This window comes from Heterocephalus glaber, unplaced genomic scaffold, assembly GCF_053883595.1.
Source record: "Heterocephalus glaber isolate CG9 unplaced genomic scaffold, H.glaber_assembly_v1.0 deba00001586, whole genome shotgun sequence".
In the NCBI taxonomy this organism is placed as follows: Eukaryota; Metazoa; Chordata; class Mammalia; order Rodentia; family Bathyergidae; genus Heterocephalus; species Heterocephalus glaber.
In genome coordinates, this window is record NW_028258364.1 from 20,463,010 (window position 1) to 20,488,462 (window position 25,453).

General features: G+C 35.6%; 1 protein-coding gene across 4 annotated transcripts; it reads right to left on the reverse strand.

Annotated features, from left to right (window-relative positions):
- Positions 1 to 676: 676 nt before the first annotated feature.
- On the reverse strand, positions 677 to 24,959 carry Elmod2 (ELMO domain containing 2). Of its 4 annotated transcripts, none has more exons than XM_004875404.3 (9): positions 24,805 to 24,959; positions 23,502 to 23,651; positions 21,415 to 21,443; positions 17,090 to 17,187; positions 15,577 to 15,706; positions 13,013 to 13,146; positions 10,261 to 10,329; positions 9,082 to 9,215; positions 677 to 4,425 (listed from the first exon to the last, which is right to left on the reverse strand). In XM_004875404.3, the coding sequence occupies exons 2-9, from the start codon at positions 23,641 to 23,643 to the stop codon at positions 4,280 to 4,282; spliced, it is 882 nt and encodes a 293-aa protein (XP_004875461.1). In that variant the 5' UTR covers positions 23,644 to 23,651; positions 24,805 to 24,959; the 3' UTR covers positions 677 to 4,279. The 4 variants fall into 4 exon arrangements, with proteins under 4 accessions (XP_004875461.1, XP_012924979.1, XP_004875462.1 ...); XM_013069525.3 differs by having other exon boundaries at positions 24,810 to 24,934; XM_004875405.3 differs by lacking the exon at positions 24,805 to 24,959 and adding an exon at positions 24,283 to 24,606.
- Positions 24,960 to 25,453: the final 494 nt, after the last annotated feature.

Genomic DNA, 25,453 nt, shown 5'->3' on the forward strand with positions numbered 1-25,453 from the left:
GAATATTATTTTTTCACCCTTTGATTTTTTAGTGTATGAAACTGTTTTGGGATTAAATGTGTTGCTTCTTTACAGCATACCACTGAATTTTTTATCTATTCTGCCAATCTGTATCTTCTGACTGGGAGTTGAGACCATTCACATTGAAAGTTATTACTGAAAGTTATCGACTTATTCCTTTCAGGCTAAGACACTGTCTCCAGGAGCTTGCCTTTCTTTCTTTCCTTCCTTCCTTTCTTTCTTTGTTTATTTGGTACCGGAAATTGAACTCGGGACCTTGTGCTTGCAAGGCAGATGCTGGAACCACTGAGCTAAATCCCTGGCCCCTTTTTATATGAAAATAGATCTAAGCTACATTATAAAGTTAAGGAAAAAAAATAGTACAGTGCCGTTCAAATTATCCCTACCATATGTAAGAATGGGGCAGTATGCGATGGAGGTAGTGGCTTCTTTAAAAAGTAAACAAATTTTCAGTCCTACTACTTATTCTCATTCATTTATACCTTAAAATAATTAGCATTTGAGTTAAAAATTCACCAAAATAAAAGAACAATTTCTGTATATTCTGATTTATCTAAAACAAAATGATAGATTAAATAAGAAAACATTTTCATATGTATAAATGACTTATGGGATGGGAAGGACAGGAAGACAGCAAAAGCATTAGCAGAAAGGCTTACAATTTTAACATGTTTTTTATTTGGTCACTTAACATCACAAACAAAATGACATCACATTACACACTATTGCTTTTACTGAAGAAGTCAACTAATTATCCAAAGTAGACAAAAAGTTAATTTCTTTAAGTTGCCAACTTGCAGTTTTTCCTCCAGGGAATACTAGTGCTTAAATATTTTCCAATGTTTGAACAAAAACAGAATCATTCTGTTATAGTAATGTAGTACTTGGGTCTTACCTGAACTACATTTTAAATTTTTCTCATCAAAAGCTGAAGACAGGCAAAACAGAAACACAAGTCATGATTTCTTTCAGGGTACTAATCCATTAATTTTCATTTAAAGATTGCTTGTGAGATGATATATGAAAATGGAAATTAAGCCTCCTAAGACATGTTCGTAGAAAAGCAGGATAGACCATTTATCCTGAGATATTTGATGCTGGTCCCCAATCATTATTTCAAGTAGGATAATAAACATTATTGCCCACAAGCCAAATGTCTTCTTTTCTGTCCCTTGATACTACGGTAACACTTTCTGGTCTAAAAATGAAAATCCACTTTTTATCCTCATGTAATACTTTCCCTTCGAGGAAATTTTAGACCAAATGCTATTTTACTGCATGTTCTCAATGGACAGAAACAGCATATCAACAATTATGAACACTGGAATAAGAGTGAAGCGTACATATGTTTTGACATAGAAAAATACATACAAATCCAAGTACCTCTTAAAATAGAAAAAAAAATCAGGAGCATTTTAAAGAAAAAGATTCTTTTCTGAACTGTAAATAGCGCCAGTTTAAGACAGATTTTTGTTTATATCACGTTTATTTACAAGAGGTTGGTCTAGGTTTATACATATCCTAATTTTTCCTATTTCTTTAAAGACTGTCTTTCAGAATTTAAACTGTAACTGTTACAACTATCTTTTTTAGACTGTTGTCACTGGCACAATCTCTTAAACCTGACACATACAAAAATGCATTTCCACATTGATCTTTTTTGATGCTAACACTAATATTCTTCCTGCTACTTCAATGCCAAATAATATTTTATCACTACCTTGGCATTTTACTAATTATAGAAACAGGTAAGATTCTAAATGTGGATTTTAAGACTACATAAAATTTTAACACACGTTGAAAGGGAAAGTAGGAAGGCTGAAACAATTATACTGTTCTTTTCTTGTATGTCACTAATACATATAAATCAGAAAGCTCGTGTTACATTCTAATGTGCAAGTGCTGACAGGATGCCTTTCCAGACTATTAAATCTTCAAATTTGATGTGGCTTTTTGATCAGTTGTTATAGAATTGTCTGAAATGGTTAATGATTATTTTAAGCAAAAACAGAACATTATCTGTAGTGTTCCAACAGAGGTGAAATTAAAGAACATATTATTGAACCAACTTTATAAGGACATTTTCTTGAAATACTATGTTTCTTTTTCCCTAGAAAGGGAACAACTAAGTTAACAGGTTCTTTTTCCATACTTCAAACACTTTTTAAATTAAGTACACATACTGACAAAGGTTTAGTCTCAAGATCTCAGTTGTTGAAAGACCAAAATACAAAGATGAGCAGTTTTAGCACAAAAATTAAGCACTAACAATTGCTTTCCATAGACTAGTTAACATCTTAATACAATGAACATCAAAGATTAACATCTGCTTCTTGTTAGAATTTTGCTACACATCATAAAGCTCTAGCTGGACAATAAATGAGATCATTTTTAAAAAACTAAGTGAAGATATTCCCAAGGTTGAAAAGTTTCCTTATAAGAAATTATTAAACTCCTATAATACTGCAAAGTTAAATTTCCACTATTATAATAAAATGAACAAGGTTTTTAAAAAAGTTTTATCTTGTTGAGAAAAAAATAGTTTTAACCCTGCATCTGAGATTTTCCAATCAGATTATTTCATACTACTTTTTGACAGGTTTGGAGAGGTATGTCAATGGATATGAGCAAATGACTTGAAAAGTACTAAGTCTTGCTATATCACATAGAAGTTAGTCCTTAAACACTTGATATATACCACATTAAAAAATGTGCAAAATATCATGTTGCAAACTAAATTATGTCTTTAACAAGTGAGTTTTGAAGGATTTAAGAGGAACATAGTAATGAGATGAACTTTCCTGGCCTTCAGCTCTTTTAGTTTTTTGTTTTGGGGACAGGTTCCCACTATGTAGTTCAGGCTGTCCTTGCACTATATAGCATAGGCTGGCCTTAAACATGTGGCAATCCTCCTGCCTCAGCTTCCTGAGTGCTGGGATTACAAGCATGTACCACCACACCTAGCTTTAAGCTCTTTTAGTTTTGCTAGGAGCGCAAACTTATAAAACACACCGAAAGGAATTGTCCCATTAGACGCTCATCCCATATAATCCTTGACAGCACTTGCTGTCCTCCTGAGATTTTAGGAGAATAAAGCTATATAAAACACACAGTCATCAGTCTCAAGCTGCTTTATTATCCCACAGACTGTTAACGGAAGGTCCATATATCATTATCTAGAAACAGCATGGAGTCAAAACAAAGAGAAGCAAGAGTCAACAGTCAAATAAAGTAATGATGTTTAACTGAGATTTTTAAATGCTTCTTTTTCTTGTTTTAGAGACAGCTTTAATAGAAACTGTCCTTCAAACACAATCAAGATTTTCTTAGCAAATACGTCTCTTTTAATAAACTGTATTAGTAGAGGCCCTCACACCAAAGCACTAAATAAGACTGTTTTTTTCCTACAACTGAAAAAAAGTAAATTCTGAAAATGAGAAAATACTTTTAAACTTCAAAATAACATTGACAAAGTGTGTTATTTAAAAACAAAAAGCTAATACTGTCATTCTCTCATTATCTGTTATGTTCCAGTAATCTCCAGAAACCAAAAAGGAGTTCACTACTCTTTTTCCTGATAGCTCTATGCTTTTGTTACTAATATAGTGACTTTGATAAGTGACTGAGATGCAAACAAAGAAAGTCATAAAGAACTCCTCTTAGGTTGGAGGTGTAGTTCAGTGGAAGAGTGCTTGTCTAGCATGCAGGAGGCCCCAGGTTCAATCCCTAGCACTGCCAATTAAGCAAAACAAAACAAAACAAAAAACCCCATCAAAAAACAAAAAATTACTCTTGCTGTTAATTACCCTAGAAATAAAAAGACTAAGCAACTACAACTTGTCACTTGTAGACTAAAAAACAAAAAAAATTTTAAAGAGCTTTGAAAAAGATACCAACTTGATAGCTACAATACATAAAAATGAAAATTGATTTGTACACATTTTAATCAACCAATTTAATATAAATACCTGACTTATACTTTTACACTAACAGACTAAATCCCAAGTTCCAAACTGTAGTTCACATGACTCTACAGAAGGGATCTCTGAAGGATAAGGATAAGGTAACTTTGGAGGACAGTGTATAAACAATTGTAAACATACACTGATTGTCCACTAGCTTTCTTAAATAGAATTTCTAAAGTATTTTTGTAGGAAATTATATATAAGAGTGTAATTGATCAGATAATTTCTATTACAACATATAAATTCTGTTGTGTGTGCAAAATATGGTAGAAATAGAAGCTACTATGGATGATTTATATTTTTAAAGTAAGTGCTACATTGCAATCCATTAAGAGTCCTTTAATCTTTTCATGAAACTTCTCTCTATAAAGGTTGAAATACATAATGCTTTCTGGTTCCTCTTCAAACCAAAACTTGTCAAATTCATAGACAAGATAACCTGTAGTTAAAGAAAAAGCAAAACAAACAGTCCTTAATGTTAAAATCACATTAAAACCATCACACTTTTATAAAGCATATAACCATCCTTTAAATTCCATTATTAAGACACAGTAATCAAAAATAATTTAAAAACTATTAGAAATCTGCAGACTCTTATAAGAAATATTTTGTATGGTCAAAATAAACAGTAATTTCAATAAAATATTTAGTGTACATTCATTACTTCTCTTAGAAATCAACAAACCCCTCAAATGTTAGAGACACAGAACTTTCCAAAGAGACTTGGAGAAGAGGCAAGGTTGGAGCACAAAAGTGAAAGTATGAGAAAATTTTGGACAAGGATAAAGAACAAGAGAGTTGTTTCCATTTAATTTCTAAATCTAAGTGTTCGCTTCAGCAGCACATATACTAATTTCTAAATCTAAATGTTATTTGTATTTTTCAATGGACTACCAGTACTGTCTCTCTCTCTTTTTTTGTGTGTGGTACCAGGGATTGAACTCAGGGCCTTGTTGTTTTTTTTTGGCACCAGGGATCGAACTTGGGTCCTTGTGCTTGCGAGGCAGGCGGCGGCACCACTGAGCTAAATCCCCGGCCCCCGAATTCAGGACCTTGTGCTTGTCAGGCAGGTGCAGCACCACTGAGCTACCTCCCAGGTCCTAGTACTGTCTCTTTTTGAAAAGAATACATGAACTGTAAATAGGCTTAACATTTTTGTTTTTCGGTATCTTCATTCATTAGCCAAATGAATCCTCAAAATGCTGAAAATGTCTCATGAAACCAAACATATATATACGTGAATTTAAATGTAAATTTAAAACCACCCATATTTTATATTATAGCCACCCTATTTTGTGTTCAAGCAAATGTATTTAAATTGTTTCTAAATACATCTATGGTGAGTACAATGTGCTCATTTTCTCTCATTAACTACATGACCCCAGGACTATGCTACTTTCCCCATTGTACCCCTAAAGGAAACAGGTGCGGAGAGGCCAAATGATGTGGCCAAATCACTTCGTTTGTAAGCGGCGTATACAATTATAAATTGGACTTGTTTCCATTAGAACCTCATTGCTCCTTCTAAAAGGCTTTTCAATCTTGTAATTATTTTTAAATACTATGTTCTATTTTCATTTCATTAAAACTTATTTTATACATACATACATAATGACAATAGCACCTAAGATAGAAATTACACATAAATATACAAATTGAGTCTGTGTTCTCATCTCTACCTCTAATACTTGGACAGAGATGTAGATAAAAGAATTTAGAGATTAATATTCTCAGTAGTAGGAAATATCAAGTCATACAAAGCTTAAGATATATGTTATTTGTTTTATTATTATTTCTGCCTGTTAGATTTGGCTATTTTCTCTTATGTTCTGTAAACTGCTTTTTTATTACTGTCAGTAATGTGGCCCATTCAAATGGCTTCACAGGCTGAAACAAACTGCTCAAGTCCTAGAAACTTCTTGCTTCAGAGTGACGTGGTTCGTGTCCGAGATTGACTCAAAGAACCAAACCTCTAATAGCTACATTGGTTTAATAAAACATCAGGAAACTACAGGAAAAAATGGTATCAAAATTCTAGGAAGTTGGCAGGGGTACCCAGACTCTTAAACTCTGTAGAAAGTGATGGAAATGAGCTATTTCCATAGAGCACATAGATTGTTCTTTTGACTATAAGATGTTTGAAATAAACAATATAAATTACCATACAAAAGTTCTAAACTTAACATTTCTGCATGGTTTGACTATAGGGGTTAAAACAAGGAAGGGGAGGTGTTAATGGTAAACCAGCACGAAGGGTCTTACCAGGTAACAGAAATGTTCTAACACTGGATTATGATGGTGGCTGTCCAACTTACTAAGTTTATTAAAACTCACTGAAATACTTCCAGTGGGTAAAATTATCCCTCAATAAACTTATTGAGGCACAACTTTTTGGTTATAGAAACTTGAGGTGTTATTTTTTTCTGAAACCACAAAATCACAAGTCCTTTGGTTCTCACATACTGTAACGGAGACATGCTAGACAGCAGTATCGGAAGTCGGACATCCTGCAACCCGGAGCCCTTGCTGGACCAGCAGGCAGCAGCTTCCCAGGGTGACTGTGGATTCCTGCCCACAATTCACCTAGCCAAGAAGGTGACAATGGAACTAAGAGGCTATGTTCCGCTACTGTCCCTAGGCCTTACACAAAACACAGCCACCACAAAAGCAGGAGGATTAAAAGGAGAGCTGAAGACTGATCACAAGGAAATACATATGAAAGCTAATCTATTAATAGTTTTTGGTTGTAAAAAAAAAAAAAACTAATGACTTTGGAGCTATTTTTTAAAACACAAGTTTCGAATTATAATTCTAGTTAGAAGAGGCTCTTTTTTTTTTTTTTGATATGGGGGGGGCGGGAATTGAACTCGGGTCCTTGCGCTTGCGCAGGAGGCGGTGAAACCACTGAGCTAAATCCCCAGCCCAGAAGAGGCTCTTTTTGAGAATAGAAGCAGAACCTTAAGATACGAAATTTCTACTGATAAATGGCATGAAAATTAATTTTTGAAGCTTCTGCTTAAAAGGAGAGCTCCTATGTGTGCGTTAAAATGTCTCAAGAAATTTGAAAACTGTAAGCTTCACTGTTTGTAGGATGAGCCACAGCTCTCACATGGATCTGAACTGATAGAAACAAGGCCACTGAAAGGGCTTTACTTTTCCATCTTGCACAGGACTTTTGATGCCCTTCCCAGACAGAACCCAACTGAGATGCTTATATCGAGGGCACTGGAAAACAACAGTAGTACCCAAAGATCCTCAATTGACCAGTCTTTAAGGGATAAAGATCAAAGGACATTTTGCACTGTTTTCCTACCTACCACCCTCATGTATTTACTTAAACACAGGAAATTGTTTATTTGAGGGTGCTTTTGGATTATTTTAAATTTTGTCTTATATTTAAGAGCAGCATCAAACAGGATATACTGCATTAGAAAAAACAATATGAGTTGCAAGTCGGCAAAGTATCAGGAGTACAGGGACCATGGTAAAAGAGGGATGAGAGATTTGGGACAGGAAATCAAACAAGACAAGCTGGGGGAGAGGGCCTCGGTTCCACTGCAATGAACTGAAAGAAAAGAACTGGTGAGCTGGGGGTGGGAAGATGAAGATCTGGATGAAAATCAATAAAATGTCTGAGCTTCCCTAAAAAGAGATTGGCTAAGTCTGAGGCAAGGCAAACTGAGGGCAAGGGTTCTTTTCAGATTATAGTACAAAAATCCATCTTGCAGTATATATTTATAGATAGATGTGTTAGGATTATTGGACCTAGCTTTGTTATTTCAATCTAGGAGCAGGTAAGGCATGCAGCCAATCTCCAGGTTATTCGTGAGGGGCCAGGAGGGTACGTAACCAAACAAAGATGACCTTTGATGGTAAAAGAAAGCACCTCATGCCTGTGAAGAATCTTCACTCTACTTCAGTACAATCAATCAGCAAGGCAGGAAAACCACCTGTCCCTCCATCTGAAGACACTGTACACTGACTTCTACCTTGTGGCCCCATCCCCATAGGATCCTTTCTCAGATGAAGAAAAAAGGTCTTAACACACAGTGCTGGGGCTGGAGAGAGGATGTGGGCTACAGCTCTCTACTGTGGCCTTAGTACACACTGGCATTTCAAGCTAGGGACTGGATGAGATCACTCAGGGAGACAATGAGGGCTACAGAGAAAAGTGAGCTGAGGGCTGTGCTCCATGGGGCTCCACACTTAGTGAGGCCGTGGGTGTCTGTGGTAAATCCAGAGAAGGCAGAAACTGCAGCATCAGAAAAGCCAGGACAATGTTTCAAGAAGAGAAGTGTGGTCACTGATGTCTACTACTGCTAAAAGATCAAGTAACATGAAGAAAAATCATGGGCATTGTATGAGGCACGAAAAATACTGAGAAAATGAGTTTCAGTGAAGTGAGGAGAGAAACTAAATTGAAGTGAAATAAAACTGGAGGTGGAGGAATGAAAAGCACTTATTTTAAAGGTTTTAAGATGAAGGGGAACAGAGAAACAGAGTGGTGTCTGGAGATGGATGCCACACTACAGATTTGAATGCTTTGCTTCTAAGCTTCAGCTTTAGGAGATGGGTCTATTCAATTCAACCTTTAGGATCCAAACATCATGAGAGGGAAAGCTCATGCACAGTGATAATGACGACTGCATAAGGAGTGGTTATACCAGAGCCCTACCTACCACAGGGAACCCTGCGCTTGAAATGAGAGGGGCCAAAAGCTCCTTTAATTAATTTACCTCACAAGAGTAACAAAAAGTAATCTGTAAATGGTCTATCCTATTCATTAACCAGAATTAAAGATGCAAAATTCATTTTGCAGTTGACTGGATATCTACAGAAGTACATGAATTCTAAACTTGCATAAATGTGAAAAACCGCCTTGCTAAACAATTTTTTAATCAACAAATATAAAAGGTGAAGTACCATATACTCCTAGGAATTCATCTTCTATTATTTCCTGGCTTTCAAAGATCCTACATAATAAAATGGTAAATATAAGTTTTATACTTGATATATTAAATTTAAAAAGGTATTATACCTTCCGAATGGTTTAAAAAGTTCCTTAGATCCAGTATTGACTCATTCTAATACTCACAGTAAAACTGGTGAAAGTGTTCCATTGTTGGCACACCAGAAACAAAGTTGTAGAGATGAAACTTCAAGGCTTCACTCTTCAGTAAGCTATAAGCCATCTCTGTAAGATTGATTCCAACTATTGCATAAGAATACCTATGTCAGAAATATTACTAGTTATACCAGCTAGCCAGACAGTGCATAAAATAAATTTAAATTATGTAAGGAATTAGTAAAAGGTAACTGTTTCATTTCTAACACAATATTTTTCAGAGCAACTTCTACATAGTAAGAAAAATAAAACAGAATAGTTAAAAAAAATTGTTTTCTGGGCTGGGGATTTAGCTCAGTGGTTCCACCACCTGCCTCACAAGCGCAAGGACCCAAGTTCAATCCCTGGTACCAAAAAAAAAATATTGTTTTCTAAAGTCTATTGATTTTTCTGGATAGAATCTAAGAAATAAAAATAAAGTCCTGTTCACGTGATTTCTAAAACCAAAGAAGAACTAAATTCACTAAATTTCACTGATCTGTAAAGTACATAGATAGTCTGGTATTTTCTTCTCCATTAGCAAGATATTTGCTTTTATGATCTAACATTATTATGTTTTCCTAAAGATTAGATAGAATATAAAAACAAAATAATGATAAAGCTAATAATATGACCTCAATTTGCCCTTTATTTTACAAATTTCAAAGCTATTTCTCATTTCCTGTTTCTAATTTCAAGGTATTCTTAATCCTATTTTCAAATCTAGTCTCAAAAACAAATGTATAGAGGCCCTCAATCTCCATTTTATAACTATCCCTTATGTTGTGATAAAAATATCCTGAAATACAGTGAAACCTTGGATTGTGATTTGTAACTTGGTCCACAAATGTTCTGCAAGATGAGCAAACATTTCTAATAAATTTTAACTTGATAAGCAAGTGATGTCTTACGAGTCATATGTCATGACGAATAGCACATAATCACAAGTCTTTCTTTTGCTGCTTTAATACACAAGTGCTTTGGATTATGAACAGAACCAAAGTTTTACTGTATATACAAAAGTTTATGATCACATTTTTCCTTAAAAATAATGTCTCATGCAATATTCTTTATAAAGTTCTTATTAAAATAATATCATTTTAAGAAGTACCCGGAAATGCTTTCAAATGCATTTAATCATCTAATCATATTTAATGTTACCCAGCTTACCCTAATTTTGGATGATTTGAGCGGGAAAGAATCTGATGAGCTTCCCTGGTGTAATTTTCACTGAAATACCTAAAAATGTTTAAGGAAAATAATGAAATGAGCATATGTCGTTCAAACTTAATAACACTATCCACAGGCAACTGCTATCATCGAAATGATAATCCTCGTATTGCCACAATCATCCCAATCTCCATCCCAAATCACTTCCGTGATTCACAAATGTTAGTGACTCAAAATAATCCTAAGGAATTAGGCCTATCCAGGACAAGCATAGATCTTTGGCAAGATTATAAAATATGTTTAAAAATCACATAAAAAGAGACTTCCTCTCTACATAAAAAAATGTTTACAAAATGTGCTTGCTTGATTTTTATAAAACACTCGAAAATGTACCTGTTGGGACACTCTTCCTTTCACCAAAGCTTATTATTTCTACTACAGCCTAAGTCTATATTGATTAGCAGCATTCTCCGTGCAATCAGAAGAGTTAATAATGTTCCATTTATACCAAAAAATTAAAAAAAAAAAAACTTGATCAACTCAACTATTGGCAGTAAAACAGAAGCATCAGGTACAGGAGAAACAGAGCAAGCTACCTCTTTGAAGGTTCACACATTTTTCTGACCTATGTTAACACAAACTCCTTGAATTGTTAAAGATGGGACCGAACCTGTTCAACTTTTGTCTCACTTCATAATCAATGGTGCATGCAAATGCACACTCCCCCCCACAATGACTGGATGCTGACATGAAGATAAATAATAAACTAAAACACTGATTCCCATGGTTCATTTAAATTGTAGAGGGCATAATCACTAACATTTTCACAAAGTATCAAAATTTCTAATCTTCCTCTTCTATTTTTTTCTTCTGTGGACTAACAGCACATGCTCCCATTTTTCTTCAGTGGCTCAAAATCAACCCATGAAGCAAGGGGCCGTGATGCCCATGAGTGAAGGGTCAATTAAGAATGAAGGTGCTCCTTTCGATTTCCTTTAAGTATGTGCAGATCTTTCTGTGGGTACATTTTCTGAAGAGAGAATATACAAAGCTTTCTTCAGATCCTCAGAGACATCTGTAAACCCCAAACAGTAAAAGTCCTGCTTAGGGCAAAGCTTTCCTAAAGCTCCAATTCTGTTTGCTCCCTGGACTGTTTATACTTCATTTTTGTATACAATACTCTTAATATAATTCAGTACTCAGCATTTAAAAAGTGAAAGTATTCTTAAAATAATCTTTAAGCAACTTTCAATTTCCTCGCTGAATTTATCATCTGCACTGACATTTCCTTTCATCTTTTTTCCTTCTCCTACTTTTCCTCTCCACCACTCTTCCTTCCTACATACACTTCTGGCCTTTACTTGCACATTCTTTTGCTTTGTTTTTTCATTTTCCTCATTTAGTCAGATTTTTTCAGTCTCCCTTGAATTCATTTTCTGCACATCCTTTTTCTTCTCCATCCACCCCACGTATTTAACTGAAGCCTTATTTATCAAACCATCCATATACTTCAAAGCCAGAAAATATATTGAGATTACATGACAAAGGCCAAGAAATACAAAAATAATAAATGACATAGTTTTACTAGTTTGCCTGTTCCTCAACTGCGTATTTGGCTCCTAATGTGTAAAGGACAATAAACCTAATTACAGTGGAATTACTTTTATGTTTTAAGTCATTTTAATACACTGTTGGCAATCAAATAACCACTAACATATGGTCATTTTTCAAATCAGCTAATACTACCTCTAAGTGGAGTGAAAATATCTGAAAGTCATTTAAAGGTCCACCAGAATCCCTTACCTCAGTTTAGAGTCAAATCTTATTAAATTATTTAAACTTTACACTAAATTTTGTTCTGACAGATGCTGAGATATCATTTTTTATAATTAAAGAATTAAGATCACTTTTTTCTAAGAATTCGTTATTGGGAATATAAATGCTTATAAAGTTTAGGTATTTCAAGAAATCACACATTTTTATAATTGAAAAAAACTGTAGATATTGAAATCCTACTGTAAGGTCTTCTAAAAGTCTTCTCCAAAATAGCCTTATTGATATTGACCCAAATATTTTTTTCTCAAAATTCACTTAATTTAGCTCAAATTTCAGAATTAATTTTTTCATAGTCAGAATCAATTGGCCTCTCATTTTAGACATTTATAGTCTTTAAATCATAATTCATGGACAGATCCAAATACTAGAATCTGCAATCCCTAATAGGAGGAAATTCTTCCAGATTACTTTCTAGAATAGTTTTGGCTATCAATTAGGACTTGAGTTGCATGTTTTGGGATTGCATTCATGTACACAACCATAATAAGGAAAAAAGAAAGAGTAAGTCCGCGTTGGCTCTGAAAGGTCAAGGATTTTTATCAGTTGTCACAAGTAGTGAAGAACACATGTGAAGTGACTTTTTATCATCTCATCTAGTTATTTTTCCCCTAATGGAATCAGAGCCCAAAGAGAAGAAGCAAGAGGATATTTTTAGTAAGAAAAGAATGTACACAATGCTGAAAGAAGTATCAGACAAGGATCCGGAAAAGAAAGGAAGTGGAAAGAACCAGTAAGTAAAGAACCTCCCCTTCCATACACATGCATTGTCTTGTGTTGCTGCACATCAGCATATCCTCTAGCACTCATTAAAATTCAGAGATAGTATGAAACAACTAGATCGATTCTTATTAGAATGTAACTAGATTGGAAGTTACATGTAATTTCATTAAAGAAAAGAAAGCTTATTTTCACTTACACAAGATTGATTAATCCAAGTATGCCCATGCCTCTGAAGTCTGTTTTGGGATCATCACCCTGGAAACCAATGTCAGCCCACTGCTTGGAGATTCTAGCTGTTAGCTTTACTGTGGGCATTAGTAGATTCCAAAGCTGTGAAAACATGCTTCCATGTTACAAATAATGAGTGATGTTCTGAATTTACCAAGATATTTCCCTTCTCATGGTTTACATAACTAGTGATTGCATGCTTTTGATTAAACAACTTTTGTAAACAAATCATAGTTCAACAAAGACTTTTAGAAAACTTTTCAATTCCCCTAAAAAATGTAGTATATTCAACTAAAGTGACTGTTATAAAGAAGAGAATTTGAGAAGATAGCAAATAATACAAAGAAACCCGAAACAATGAGATTTTTGTATCTACTAATTAATATATGCATACCAGAACTGATTAATTGCCTGCCTGAGAAAAACACAGTATTAGGGAAATTGGCCCTGTATTTCAACGGGCTATATTATAATAGTGGGTGATTAATCCCTAATCTGGTGAATAAAAATAGGTCTGAGGGAAGGGATCATGAAATTCATAATATCCTAACCTACATTATAGTTACTTTATAAATTTTCAGTTTTTAAAAAAAATGATTTGGTTTTAAATAATAAGTATCTTTTAGAGACAGAGAATTTAATAACAGCTATCAGATACTAAATACCAACAAACTAATCAAAGCAAAATAAAGAAAATTTAGTCGCTTCAAAATTTTGTATCACAAGTCGTCAATCAAAACAGACTTGCAGGGCTGAGGATTAGCTCAGTGGCACCGCACCTGCCTTGCAACCGCAAGGTCCTGAGTTCAATCCCCACTACCAAAAAACCCCCAGACTTATAGAAGTTGATTTAACAAAAAGTTTGTGAAAATTCACAAAATAGAAACCACTTCCATTTCCCCCATTTCACTACCATTTCCGGCACTGTTGATTAAAGGACTCCTAATGAAAGCATCCTATTACCTAAAATAAAATGTGAAGACCTTCCTGAAGCCAAATCTAGTCATTGGACTGGGTTTCATCTTGTTCTTACATTTATTAACAACACATGCAATTAGTTCACATTAACATCTCCTCATGAATTCCGCAAGTATGTGTATGCCAATGTGTGTGTCCCGAGAGCTACAGTGTAGAATCAATAGAACTCAAAATTTAGTATGCAGAAGCAATTTCTGGCTTGCATCCCCGGAGATTCTGATTTCATAAGGATAAGGTAGAACCCTGGAATCTGAATACAGTTAACTCTGGTTAAGTCTAGTGAAGGTGGTCCTAGGTCTGTACTTAAAGCAACATGGATTCCATAGCTTTTTAGCCAGGAAGATGGCTGAGTTACACATGCCGGGTAAATCACTGCCAAGAACTGGCTCTCTGCCACCAGGACTGAATTTCATAAAGAATCATCAAGATAAACTGCCCTGGACTAGAATGTTAGCACTTGTATCTTACCTCTTTCAAATGGAAAGGTATTGTATACAGAAAGGGTCTGAAATGAAAAAAATAACTGAGGATAGAAATAGCAGTTAACCCTCAGTGAGTGTCACACCCTATTTTAAACACTTCAAATATAAAAGGACAATCCACACAAACAGCCCTTTGAGATACCTACTTTCACTGTCCTCATTTTACAAAACTAAGTTGTACTTTAATTTTACAATTAGGTGAAGTGTATATGTTATACTTTTCTTGAAAAAAAAAAAAGCTTTGTTTTTAAACTAGTGTCTCCTAGGTATCGTCAATGTTTCCTTCCATAGGACTTTTGGTCCTAATGACTCCTATGTCCAAGTATAATATGTGCAATTTTCTTTAACCATTTAAAAATACAATTAGAACAGCCATATAGAATGGGCAAGAAACTGCTCTTTTCTAGGCCCTACCACCTAGTACTAAAGCGAACCACTTCATCTCTCTGGGCCTTAGAACCTCTACCCCTAAAGCCGGATCATGTGTAAAGCTTACACTAGGTCTAACACACTTTAATTTTGGCACTTCATTTATCTTATATATTTACACTTCAGTAATAAGAAATAGGAAAGTTGTAAGTAGTTTTCTTTTCACTCTCTTAATTTTTGAATCTATTGTTGCATTATTTGTCTATTAACATTCCATAAATCTCAAAAGACTTACATAATAATCTGTAAAGGGATATACATGACCACAACTTGAGAGTAGCTAAAAATAATGCCAAATTTATAAGAGCAATTTATATAAAAAGTACTGTGAAAATCTGAGCTTTATGGATCCAGGTTTTTGGTTGAAAAGATCTTTTTTTATAAATTTATAATTTATTTCAGAATTAATGGCATTACAATAAAATTTATTTGAATACATTTTAATGATGTTTATGAAATTATAAATATTGTTGACAAAAATCTTTCCATATCAATGAAACATGACATAATAAAATTCTCTAAGAGGCAAAGCAACTAGATAGCTAAATAAGCCTCTAGAATTTGCACATAGACCTTACTTAGCTCGAGCCTGATTAATTTTTCCAGTGTTCAATAATTCCAAAAGCAGAAAATAAAAATTTACCTTTAAGAGTAGCTTTTCATGTTGTTTGTTATCAGAATCATATGGCCTTTTCCTCACGTTTTCTACATCCAAATAGAGTTGTTTATAACCAGTTATCTGTAGTAAGCATGTCTTCATGCAGATTTTAAAACTGAAAATGATACGATTATTTTTTAAGATCATACTTTTTTATCACAATAAAGTAATGCCCTCCATAACCTGTCATTCATGTGTCTATTTAAAAAGCATTTCCTGGCTTTCAGTTTAATACAGTAAGAATCAAAAGTCTTCTTAAACACCCAACATGTACAAAGTATTATGTAAGATATGATAAAACGGGACCTAGAAAGGGGGCAAGCTATGATAGCAACAACAAACTCTGCAGTCATGAGGATCTGAACCTTCCCTTCTCATATTTCCCGTGGGGAATCCCATACATCCCCAAATCTCTATTTCCAGATACCACAACAGACCTCATTTTTCAAGCATAACAAATAGCTCCATGACAGGTTATCTGCATTTTCCTAATGCAGCATATCTTCCCTGAAGAAACAGGGAATTGAGTTTCTAAATTTATTAATGACATCACTAAACATTAGTTCCCCAAACTAGAACACACCAAGCTCTGATCCACCTCTCTTCACCAACAATACACACATTAAAGGTTGGGGATGTTGCTCAGGGGTAGTGCTTGCCTAGTGTGCACCAGGTGCTGGGTCTGACTGCAAGTACCACATACACACACACACACACACACACACACACACACACACGCACAAATGCACACATCAAATGGTCCCCAAACCCTTATCCTACCTTTAAAATGTCCCTCAAAGTAATCCTCACATTACTAACTCCCCTGCTATACTTATGCCTTTGTCATTTCTTGCCCAAATGACTCATTTTCCTGTTTTGTGTTTATTCCTCTACTAGCCTCACACATCCCCAAATCTACCCTCCACCCTTCTTCAATATATCTCTGATAGTGGAGCTCGTGTGCTTAAAAAGCAGAGGCCCACATGTAAGGTACTGGCCTGGCATGCAAGATGTCGCAGTGCACCAACCCAGCACCCCACTGACCTCCTCGCATCAACAAGAGCGCATGGGTGGCTGGAGTGCAGTGGGTGAAAGCCAGACAGAGAGCTCTAGGCGAGGACAGAGTGATGCTCCTCAGACTAAAGGACCCAGGGAAGACTTTGCTAGAGGATGACATAAAAACTGAATCTTGAAGGGCAAGAAGGACACAGTACCCAGTTATTTAACCTTGGAAAAGTACTGGAAAACTACCCCAAAGAAGCCAGATGGTACAACGACAACTGGACTGGATTGGAAACCAAAAGACACAGGTTTTAGTCCGGCGGCTTTCATTTACTTTTCCAGACCTCAATAGCTCATTCAGTGAAGTGAGAGAGTTGAATTAGATTATGTCTACAAACTCTTCAGCTCTAAAGTTTTGAAACCATGTGATCTCTACACCTCACAAGCTGTGAACACATAATCCAAAAATAATAATAATAATGTGAAACCAACACACCTGGTATCTTTCTCAGGGTTAATATTCTTTTCCTTCATTATATCTTCTACACATTTGTCCACTTCACTCTCAACTACTTGTGTTGCTTTCTGTAAAATCTATTGACACGAAAGAAACCTGAATGAGAAAAATCTGATAGCTGAAAAGAGGTATATTTCTGAGGGATTTAATCAATTCTACAAAGCAAATATTAAAATAAAAAAGGAAACCAAACGTATTTCAAATTTTGCCTGCGGCTAAAATCATATTGTTTTAGTAAAAGAAAAGCACCAATAGAGATTCAGAGTTATTTTCTTCCATCCATATGGATGGTTATTCCAGTACAATTTATTGAAAATTTTTCTTCATTGAATTAACACCTTCATTAAAAATTATACAACCCTCTTCTGTGTGGTTTATTTCTGCCATTTCATTTGTTCATTTTATTTCCCAAGAAAGTTTTTAAGCCTGGCAGTGTAAGTTTAATTCTTTCAGATTATTTGCACTATTCTAGGTTTGTTCCATTTCTGCATAAGCTTGACAACGAGCTTGTCAGTTTCTTTTAGTCTGCTGGGATTTTTATTAGAACTACATTGAATCCATGGGTCAATCTGAGAATTAACATCTTAATAATACTTAAGTCTTCCAATTTACAAAAACAGTGTATCTTTCCATTTCATTTTTTCTTAAAAATTCAATTTGGGAATTAACATCTTAATAATACTGAGTCTTCCAATGGATGAATGTATCTTTCCATTTTACTTTTTCTTAGAAAGGTTCTCCAACAGTTTGTGAAGAAATCTTATGTCTCTTTCATTGAGTATCTCCCTATTTATATTTCTAGATGCTAGTGAAAGTGGTATTGTCCTTTTACTATAATTGTCTAAAAGTCTGTTGCTATCATACAGAAGTATTGTGTCCTGTGACACTATTAAACATATTTATAACAATGCTAGTAGTTTATGTAGATTCTCTAAGATTTTCTATATTCTCAAACTATATCATTAATAAAGTTCTACTTCATTCTAATTATTATGACTTAGACTTCTTTTTCTTGTTTATTTCACTATCCAGTATCTCTATGACAATGTTGAATAAAAGGAGAGAGCTAACACACTTGTTGTGTTCGCAATTAAATGTAGGCAACATTTCATATCTCGGTGTTTTCTATCACATTAGCTGTAGGTTTTTCATAGGAAGCCCCTTCCATAGGTAGTCAAGGGCTGCCTATAAAAACTAAAGAGTTTTAAAATCATAAATGGATACTGAAGTCTATCAAAATAATTTTTCAGTACGTACTGAAATTATATTTTTTCTGATTTACTCATACTGTGACAAATTATATTCATTGATTTTGAAAATCCCTTTTTGTATTACTCCTTTTGTGTATTTCTACAATCAACCTGTTTGTTAATGTTGCACTAAGGACTTCTGCACCTATACACATGATAGATAATGAATTCTAAGTTTCATGCATTATACTGTCCTTGTCTGGCTTCAGTATCAAGGTTATACTGGTTGTGTAAAATGTGTTTTGTTTCTTTCCACTGTCATTTCCTAGGAGTTTATGTAATAGTGGTATTATTTTTCCTTCCTTGTAAGAAGGTATTATTTTTCCTTCCTTTCCTTGTTTGATAAGAATTAACCAGTGAAGCTAAGATTAGAGATTTCAGCAAAAAATTTGTTATGGATTTTTATTAGGTATACAGCTAGATTTTTAATTTTTGCGTTAGTCTGATAAATTGTGTTTTTCAAGGATCTTGCCTATTTCATTTAAGCTTTAGAATTTATTTATTTATTTGTTTATTTTTTGGTACCAGAGATCGAACTTGGGACCTTGCGCTTGCAAGGCAGGCGCTGGAACCACTGAGCTAAATCCCCGGCCCTAAGCTTTAGAATTTATTGACATAAAGTTGTCCATACTTTTAATGACTCTTTGCTATTATGATGCTCCTTCTATCATTCTTGACATCGGCAATCTGAAGTTTTTCTTATTTAATCAGTGCCGCTAAAGGGTTATTAACATTACTAATCGTTTTAAAGAATCAACTGTTGGGATTGTTGACAATCTGTAAATTTTGCCCATTTATATTTCATCAATTTTTTTTTTACTTTATTTTTACTATATCCCTTCTTTTACTTACTTTGGGCTAATTTCTTTTCACAGTTTCACATACTGATGAAGTCACTGATTTCAGGCCTTTAAAAACTGGCATGGTGAAATACACGAAATTTGATATGTTATGTTTTCATCATCAGTCAGCTCAATTTTCTTTTTGTATTACCCTGTGAATTCTTTTTTGACCCATGAGTTATTTAGACATTTTCCAGCTATTTGGTGGTTTATTTTTTTAGTAGACCTTGATATACAATTGATAGGCAGTCCCTAATCCAAAAACAAGTACATGAGACTTAATTTTTAGCAACCAAGAAAGAATTTCCACTGTAGAACAGTTCACAACTGACCAAGTCCATTTTGTGATCACTTATTCAGGGAATCAGCCTTTTCGAGTAAAATCAACTTTTATTCACAAGCAATCATCCATAATGCCTAATCATCTAATAGGTTTTTATAAATGCTTTAAACTTCTAAAATTCTTATAGTATATATCAGCTTAACTGCACTACCAGTAATATTATTAATATTAGGTATTCTTTTAGACTGCTTTCATATCAATGTCTTTAATTCTAAAACAATCATGTGGGTATTAATACCTTTCATGGTGAGAAAACGAGTAACTTGCACAAAGTCAAACAAGTGATTAAAATTAATGATTAAACTCAATAAAATGTAGGCTTGGGCAACAGAAATGTCACAAGATCAGAATGAGATTTTCCCTAAAAAGTAAATGGAATATACAAATGAGATCTAAGATACACAAAAGCTGTGTTTAAATTGATAGTTTCCTATATGTATTGACAAGTTTGCCTGAGATTTAAAACTTCAGAAAAAGTATCTGTGATTTAATTCAGTCATTACCCACTTGTTGATCATTCTCTTTGTAGTACAACCTACAAAACACTATTAGCAATTTATATTTTTAATGAAAAATCCTAAGAATTTTAATGTTTACTCTTGCATAAATTAGTAACTCATAATATCATACAATAGTAGCAAGTCAAATTTGTTACCTCAATTAGCTCTTTGCATTATTATCAAATACAAACATATAGACATCAAAAATATACAGATGCACACATACACATAATTAAGAATTTCATAAAGCAATATTTAATCTCAATAACCAATAATTTCTAAATATTTTCTATTCTACTGCTTTTGTTGTTGTTTAATGCTAATTGTGGTCTACTAATGGATTTCAAACAATGATCGAGACCACCCACACTCTCTTTGTCACATCAAATAATCCACATATATAGAAAAAATTGTGAACTAATACAGGAAACAAACAGCATGTGGTAGACTCAATTTCTGGTCCCAGTTTTTCACTGCCCTGTATGTCAATTATATAGCCACCTACCTCCATCATGGCCTTATTGTGGGGCATAATATGTATTTCTCTATCTCTGGAAATGGGCTTGGCCACTTATTTTAACCAAGACGATGCTAATGGATATGACACAAGAGACTTAAAATATGGCTGTATGTATGGGCCTCTAGCAATCTCCTATGAGATCATTCCTTGGGTACCCACTATATCCCCCACCTGGGTAATATAATAAAGACAAATTAATAGTTCTGAACTTGGCACCAGCTTAAAGAGCCTCTCCAGCTGACCCAGAGAACATGAGCAAGAAATAACATATTGGTTTTTGCTCCTGAGATTTTTGTAATAGTTTGTTACACAGCAAAAGCTAACAACTACATAACATGAGGTAGGACTTTTTAAGGCTATCCCGAAAAGTACAGGATGCAGGGTTTTCTTTATCCAAAGTTGCTTCCTCTTCTCTCACATAACCAGTCCTACAGACAGTCTTAGAGAATACTTTCTCCCTAAGACCTTGCTTTCTCCAAAGCTATCAACTCTTTTTTTTTTTTTGGTACCGGGGATCAAACTCGGGACCTCACACTTGCTTGTGGCAGGCGCCAGAACCACTGAGCTAAATCCCCAGCTCACTATCAGCTCTTAAGACAAAAAATAAATGGGTAAAACCTCAGAACAGGACGAATTATTCAAGGAGCTTCACTATGCATGAAAAACATACACATGGACAGAGAAAACATTTCGAAAACAATTATTACTTCTAAGGAGAGAGAATTCATTTAATGTTCTTTATAGCAAAGACACTAGCAGGATACTAGAAATAATTCTAAAACTTAAGCATTATTTTAAAGAAAAAATATGCTCAAGTTTTCTAGAATTATTACCTTAGTATGATCTTACCTTATTTTTGGAGTATGTCAAAGAATTTTCTGAAATTAAAAAAAAAAAATTTACCACTAAACGCTATTTGTGATTTACTCCATGAACAAATAACAAAAATATCAAACCACTAACAAATTACTTTCACAGTTTGAAAAGATATCATTTCTACATGAATAACATAACAAACATTTTAAGGTTTTATTCTTACAGTATAGAGAAGTAGGGACCTCTCAGAAAACCTCAACCAAACACAACATAGCAAGGCAGAAGGGGACACCAACCTTATTTCTCCACGATCTTTTGTTTCTATGTAGATCCCTAAACTGTCTACAACTAAGTCAGGTCCCAGAAACCCATCTGAACACTACAGTGAGAATGCGCTCCACTACATTTTCTTACTTTGTTGGCCTTAAGGAGTCAATGTTTAGAGGTGCTAACAAGCTGAATCCTACAAGAACAAAGAGGCAAACATTTTTCTGGCCAACCACCCTCTAATCTGACAAAGAATAAAACAGCTCCTCCATTTCTGGCTTGTTTCAAGAATGACAAGAAAATTTTTACTGGTCTATTAAAAAATTCAATGGCACACAACTGTAATCCAGCTACTCAGAAAGCCAAGGCAGGAGGATTCCAAGTGCAAAGGATTCCAAGTTCAAGGCCAGCCCGAGCAACTTAGTGAGTTGCAGTCTCTAAATAAAAGGTATTTTTTAAAGGGCTAGGAATGTGGCTCAGTGGTGAAGTGCTTGCCCTAGGCTTTTTGTTTGTTTGTTTGTTTTTAAGGTGGCATATTTACTAATAATCTTTATCTCTGCAACTTGAAAAATCAAAAAATATTTATTTTGTTACAAAATAAAACAAAGCCTTTTAATATATGTTCCCCCACACTATGAAAAACCAACCAATACTGCCTGCACAGATTTCTTATCAAAGAGGGACTTTGTTCTTCTAAAAGCAAATAAAAAGACTGGGCAGTAGTTGAAGTCAGTCAGCAGAGGTGAGAAAACTGACAAAGTAATAAAGCTTCAATCATCCAGCTGCCCTAAGGCACTTTCTGCCCTTCTTCCCTGTGGTCTCGGTGCACCCCGTCCCCTGACTTCATGGGGGTGATTCTCATTTGAACCACACTTGATCTACACAAAAGGAGATCGGGTTAATTCATGATTTTTCCACTTAATACAGTGCTCATGAGTAGCAGTTCTCAAGTCTTGCTGCCCTGGCTAAAAACTGACTTCAAACCACATTTCTCACTCATTTGTGTTCTCATTTAGTGTAATACTTTCAATAAAATCTTGAAAAACTGCCATATTTCAGAAGATAACAGAGCAGCGCTGGCCAACAGAAATATAATGCAAGCGAAAATGTGAATCACAGTAGTACTGTAAAATTTTCTATAGCCACATTAGAGTGAAAGGAAACAAGTAAAATTATTTTAATTCAACAGATCCAAAATAATCACTTCCACATATAATGAATATAAACAATGAAGAAATGTTTACTGTCTTTGAAATCTAGCGCATACTTGATACTTATGACACATCTCAAATCAAACAGGCCACATTTCAAGCACTTACAATCCATACATGGCTGTGGTCGGCTAATCTTTCCTAGGGACCACTGAACACCTAATCACTGTCCTTTCAGACATAGGAGTGAGAATTTAAAAAACTGATGAATAATGCCAAGTATAAAAATGGATCTAGCCTGAAGCACCTCACTCTTCCCATTTTTGTAAAAAGGGATTATAGAAGGATAGAAAGTTTTCTCTAGAAAACAGGTTGGGATCAATGGAACTGACAAATTTAGGGAGCCAGATAAGATCAAATCTCTGTACAAATACAAACTTAGAATTGGTTTCTTTTTCTATAAAGTAATAAAATTTTAGAACTGAAAGGATTCGAAGAGAAATTACAAAGCTAACAAAACCCAGTGTGACTTGACCAGAATACACAGTACATTGTCACTATTTCTATTCAAAGTTAAATTTTTATCAGTTTTCTTGCACTTGGGAGGCTGAGGCAGGAGGATTGCCAGGAGTTCGAGGCCAGCCTGAACTACATAGTGAGACCTGTCTCAAAATAAAATAAAATAAAATAAAGTAACATTACCTATCCTGTGTGTCCTTTGTGCACCTATATAGGTATCAAAAATTCGTTGTAATTCACACTTGCCAGTCATCTGTCGTAAAAGCCATTTCATCCAAAATCGAAAAAAGTGCCCATAGAAGAACTCCCACAAAGAAAGAATCATTTTTTTTCCTGGGGAAGGAAATATATAATACAAGCTTAATGACCTTAAGTTGAATTTAAAACTGAAAAAAAAATTACAATTTATCCAACTCACCAAATCTCAAATTATTTTTAGTGTCTATTAACCCACTGTGTTTTGGGTTAGTTTCATTAGGCGTCTAAGAAAACAATGACAGGTGTAATATACACACGATGATTAATTAAATGATGGATTAAATGTCAATGTAGCACTTTTTAAAAACTGTAAAAATGAGAACTCCTGTCAAGCTATTTAATGGCTTAAAAGAATGATAGTATGATGATCTGCATTTTGAACCAACTGTACAACATTTCAAAGCTTCCTGTTGTGATTTCTCAATCTGAGAACTAAGACTGAACATCCCAACTAAGCAACAATTAAAATATACTAAACATCTGAACCGTTTTGATAAGAAATAAGCTCTTAACCCTCGTGGATAATTTGTTTCAACTGTCCCGTTACCAGCTGAGGCCAGCAAACAAAAACACTACACACTGCTTACAAACTGAAGCAACCAAGTTGAAAATAGAGTAAATCACTCCCTAATTCTTCATTTTCTATTCAATTAAATGAAGTGCGGAAATACTAGTAAGTTTTTTAAAAATCCAAACAAAAACCTACAAGTTTAATAGCAGTGGATGTTATAATAAACTTCGGCTTGTAAATGAAAGGGGGGTACACTTGAGGGGGAGACACTTTAACAAAAATGCTCATCTCTGGGCATCCTTAAATATTCCCACAGACCCGTCCTCTCCGGACTTGGGCCTGAGGGTGTGCAAACTGGAAATCGCCGCAGGTCAGGGCAGAGTCTGCGTTTCACCGACGAGCTGAGCGGTATCTAAAACGAATTCTTCTAGTCCGCGCTCCCCCGGACAAAAGACGCGGAGCTAACCAGCGGAGGGACGCCGGCCTCGGCCTCGCGGGCCGCAGCTCCCCAGCCCTCGGAGTCGCCGCGCCGGGGCCTTTGGGGCCGCCGACCCCAGCCCGCGCGCTGCCGGGCGGAGGGAGCGGCGCTCACAAAGCCCCGCCGGCCGGGCGCCCGCCGCGCTCCCGCAGGACGCCGTGGGGCTCGCGCAAACCCGCGCACTCTCGGCGCAGCCGCACGGAAACAGCGCAGGGTGAGAAAAAAGAAACAGCGGCCACCTCACAGGAGCGGAAGAACTAGGGGGAGCTGGAGCTGCCTCGGTTTCCCCAACTGCAAACAGCCGGCAACGGAAGCGACGCTATTCGCAGACCGTTCCCTGCAAACACCGCGACCCGGAAGTGCGGGAGGCTCGCGGCACCGCCTTCCCCGCTCCGCGCGCCCCGCCCTCAGAACCCCTTCCGATTGGCCGGCGCTCCACCTATTGCCCACGCTAAAGGCGGGGCCAGCGCAGAGGCCGCGCACATCATGCTTCTGCTCTAGGGACGCCTGGACGGTTTCCCTGGCAACGGAGACATGCCCAGCGCCACTCTACTCTCTCCCAGCGCTGTCGCGGAGGCTGCTCTTTTCCACAATAAATATTGAAATCGTTACTATACTATTGCTAGGCAGCCAGCACAGACGCAACGGCTCGTGGCTTTGGTAACTCATAGTGGCAAGGTTACAAAGGCACTCTCACCTACATGAAATCTTACTTGTGTGAAGTAATCGCGAATTGCCTCATTTTTTGGACGACGATGACGAAAAGGAACTCAAATCACTTGACTTGCCCATGGCCAATACGTGACAAATAAGGAGAGCTCTATATCTTGTGAGAACTTTGGACTTTTTCCTATAGTAGTAAACATTTCCAATTAATTCACCCAACAT

Excerpts from the sequence above, each read along its gene's own strand:
- Elmod2 (XM_004875404.3), bottom strand. The coding sequence starts at position 23,643 with ATGATTCTTTCTTTGTGGGAGTTCTTCTATGGGCACTTTTTTCGATTT. Across the intron at positions 15,707-17,089 it reads AACCCTGAGAAAGATACCAG|TTTTAAAATCTGCATGAAGA; the intron begins GTGTGTTGGTTT and ends TATCATTTTCAG. Across the intron at positions 10,330-13,012 it reads CTTGGATTAATCAATCTTGT|GTATTTCAGTGAAAATTACA; the intron begins GTAAGTGAAAAT and ends AAACATTTTTAG.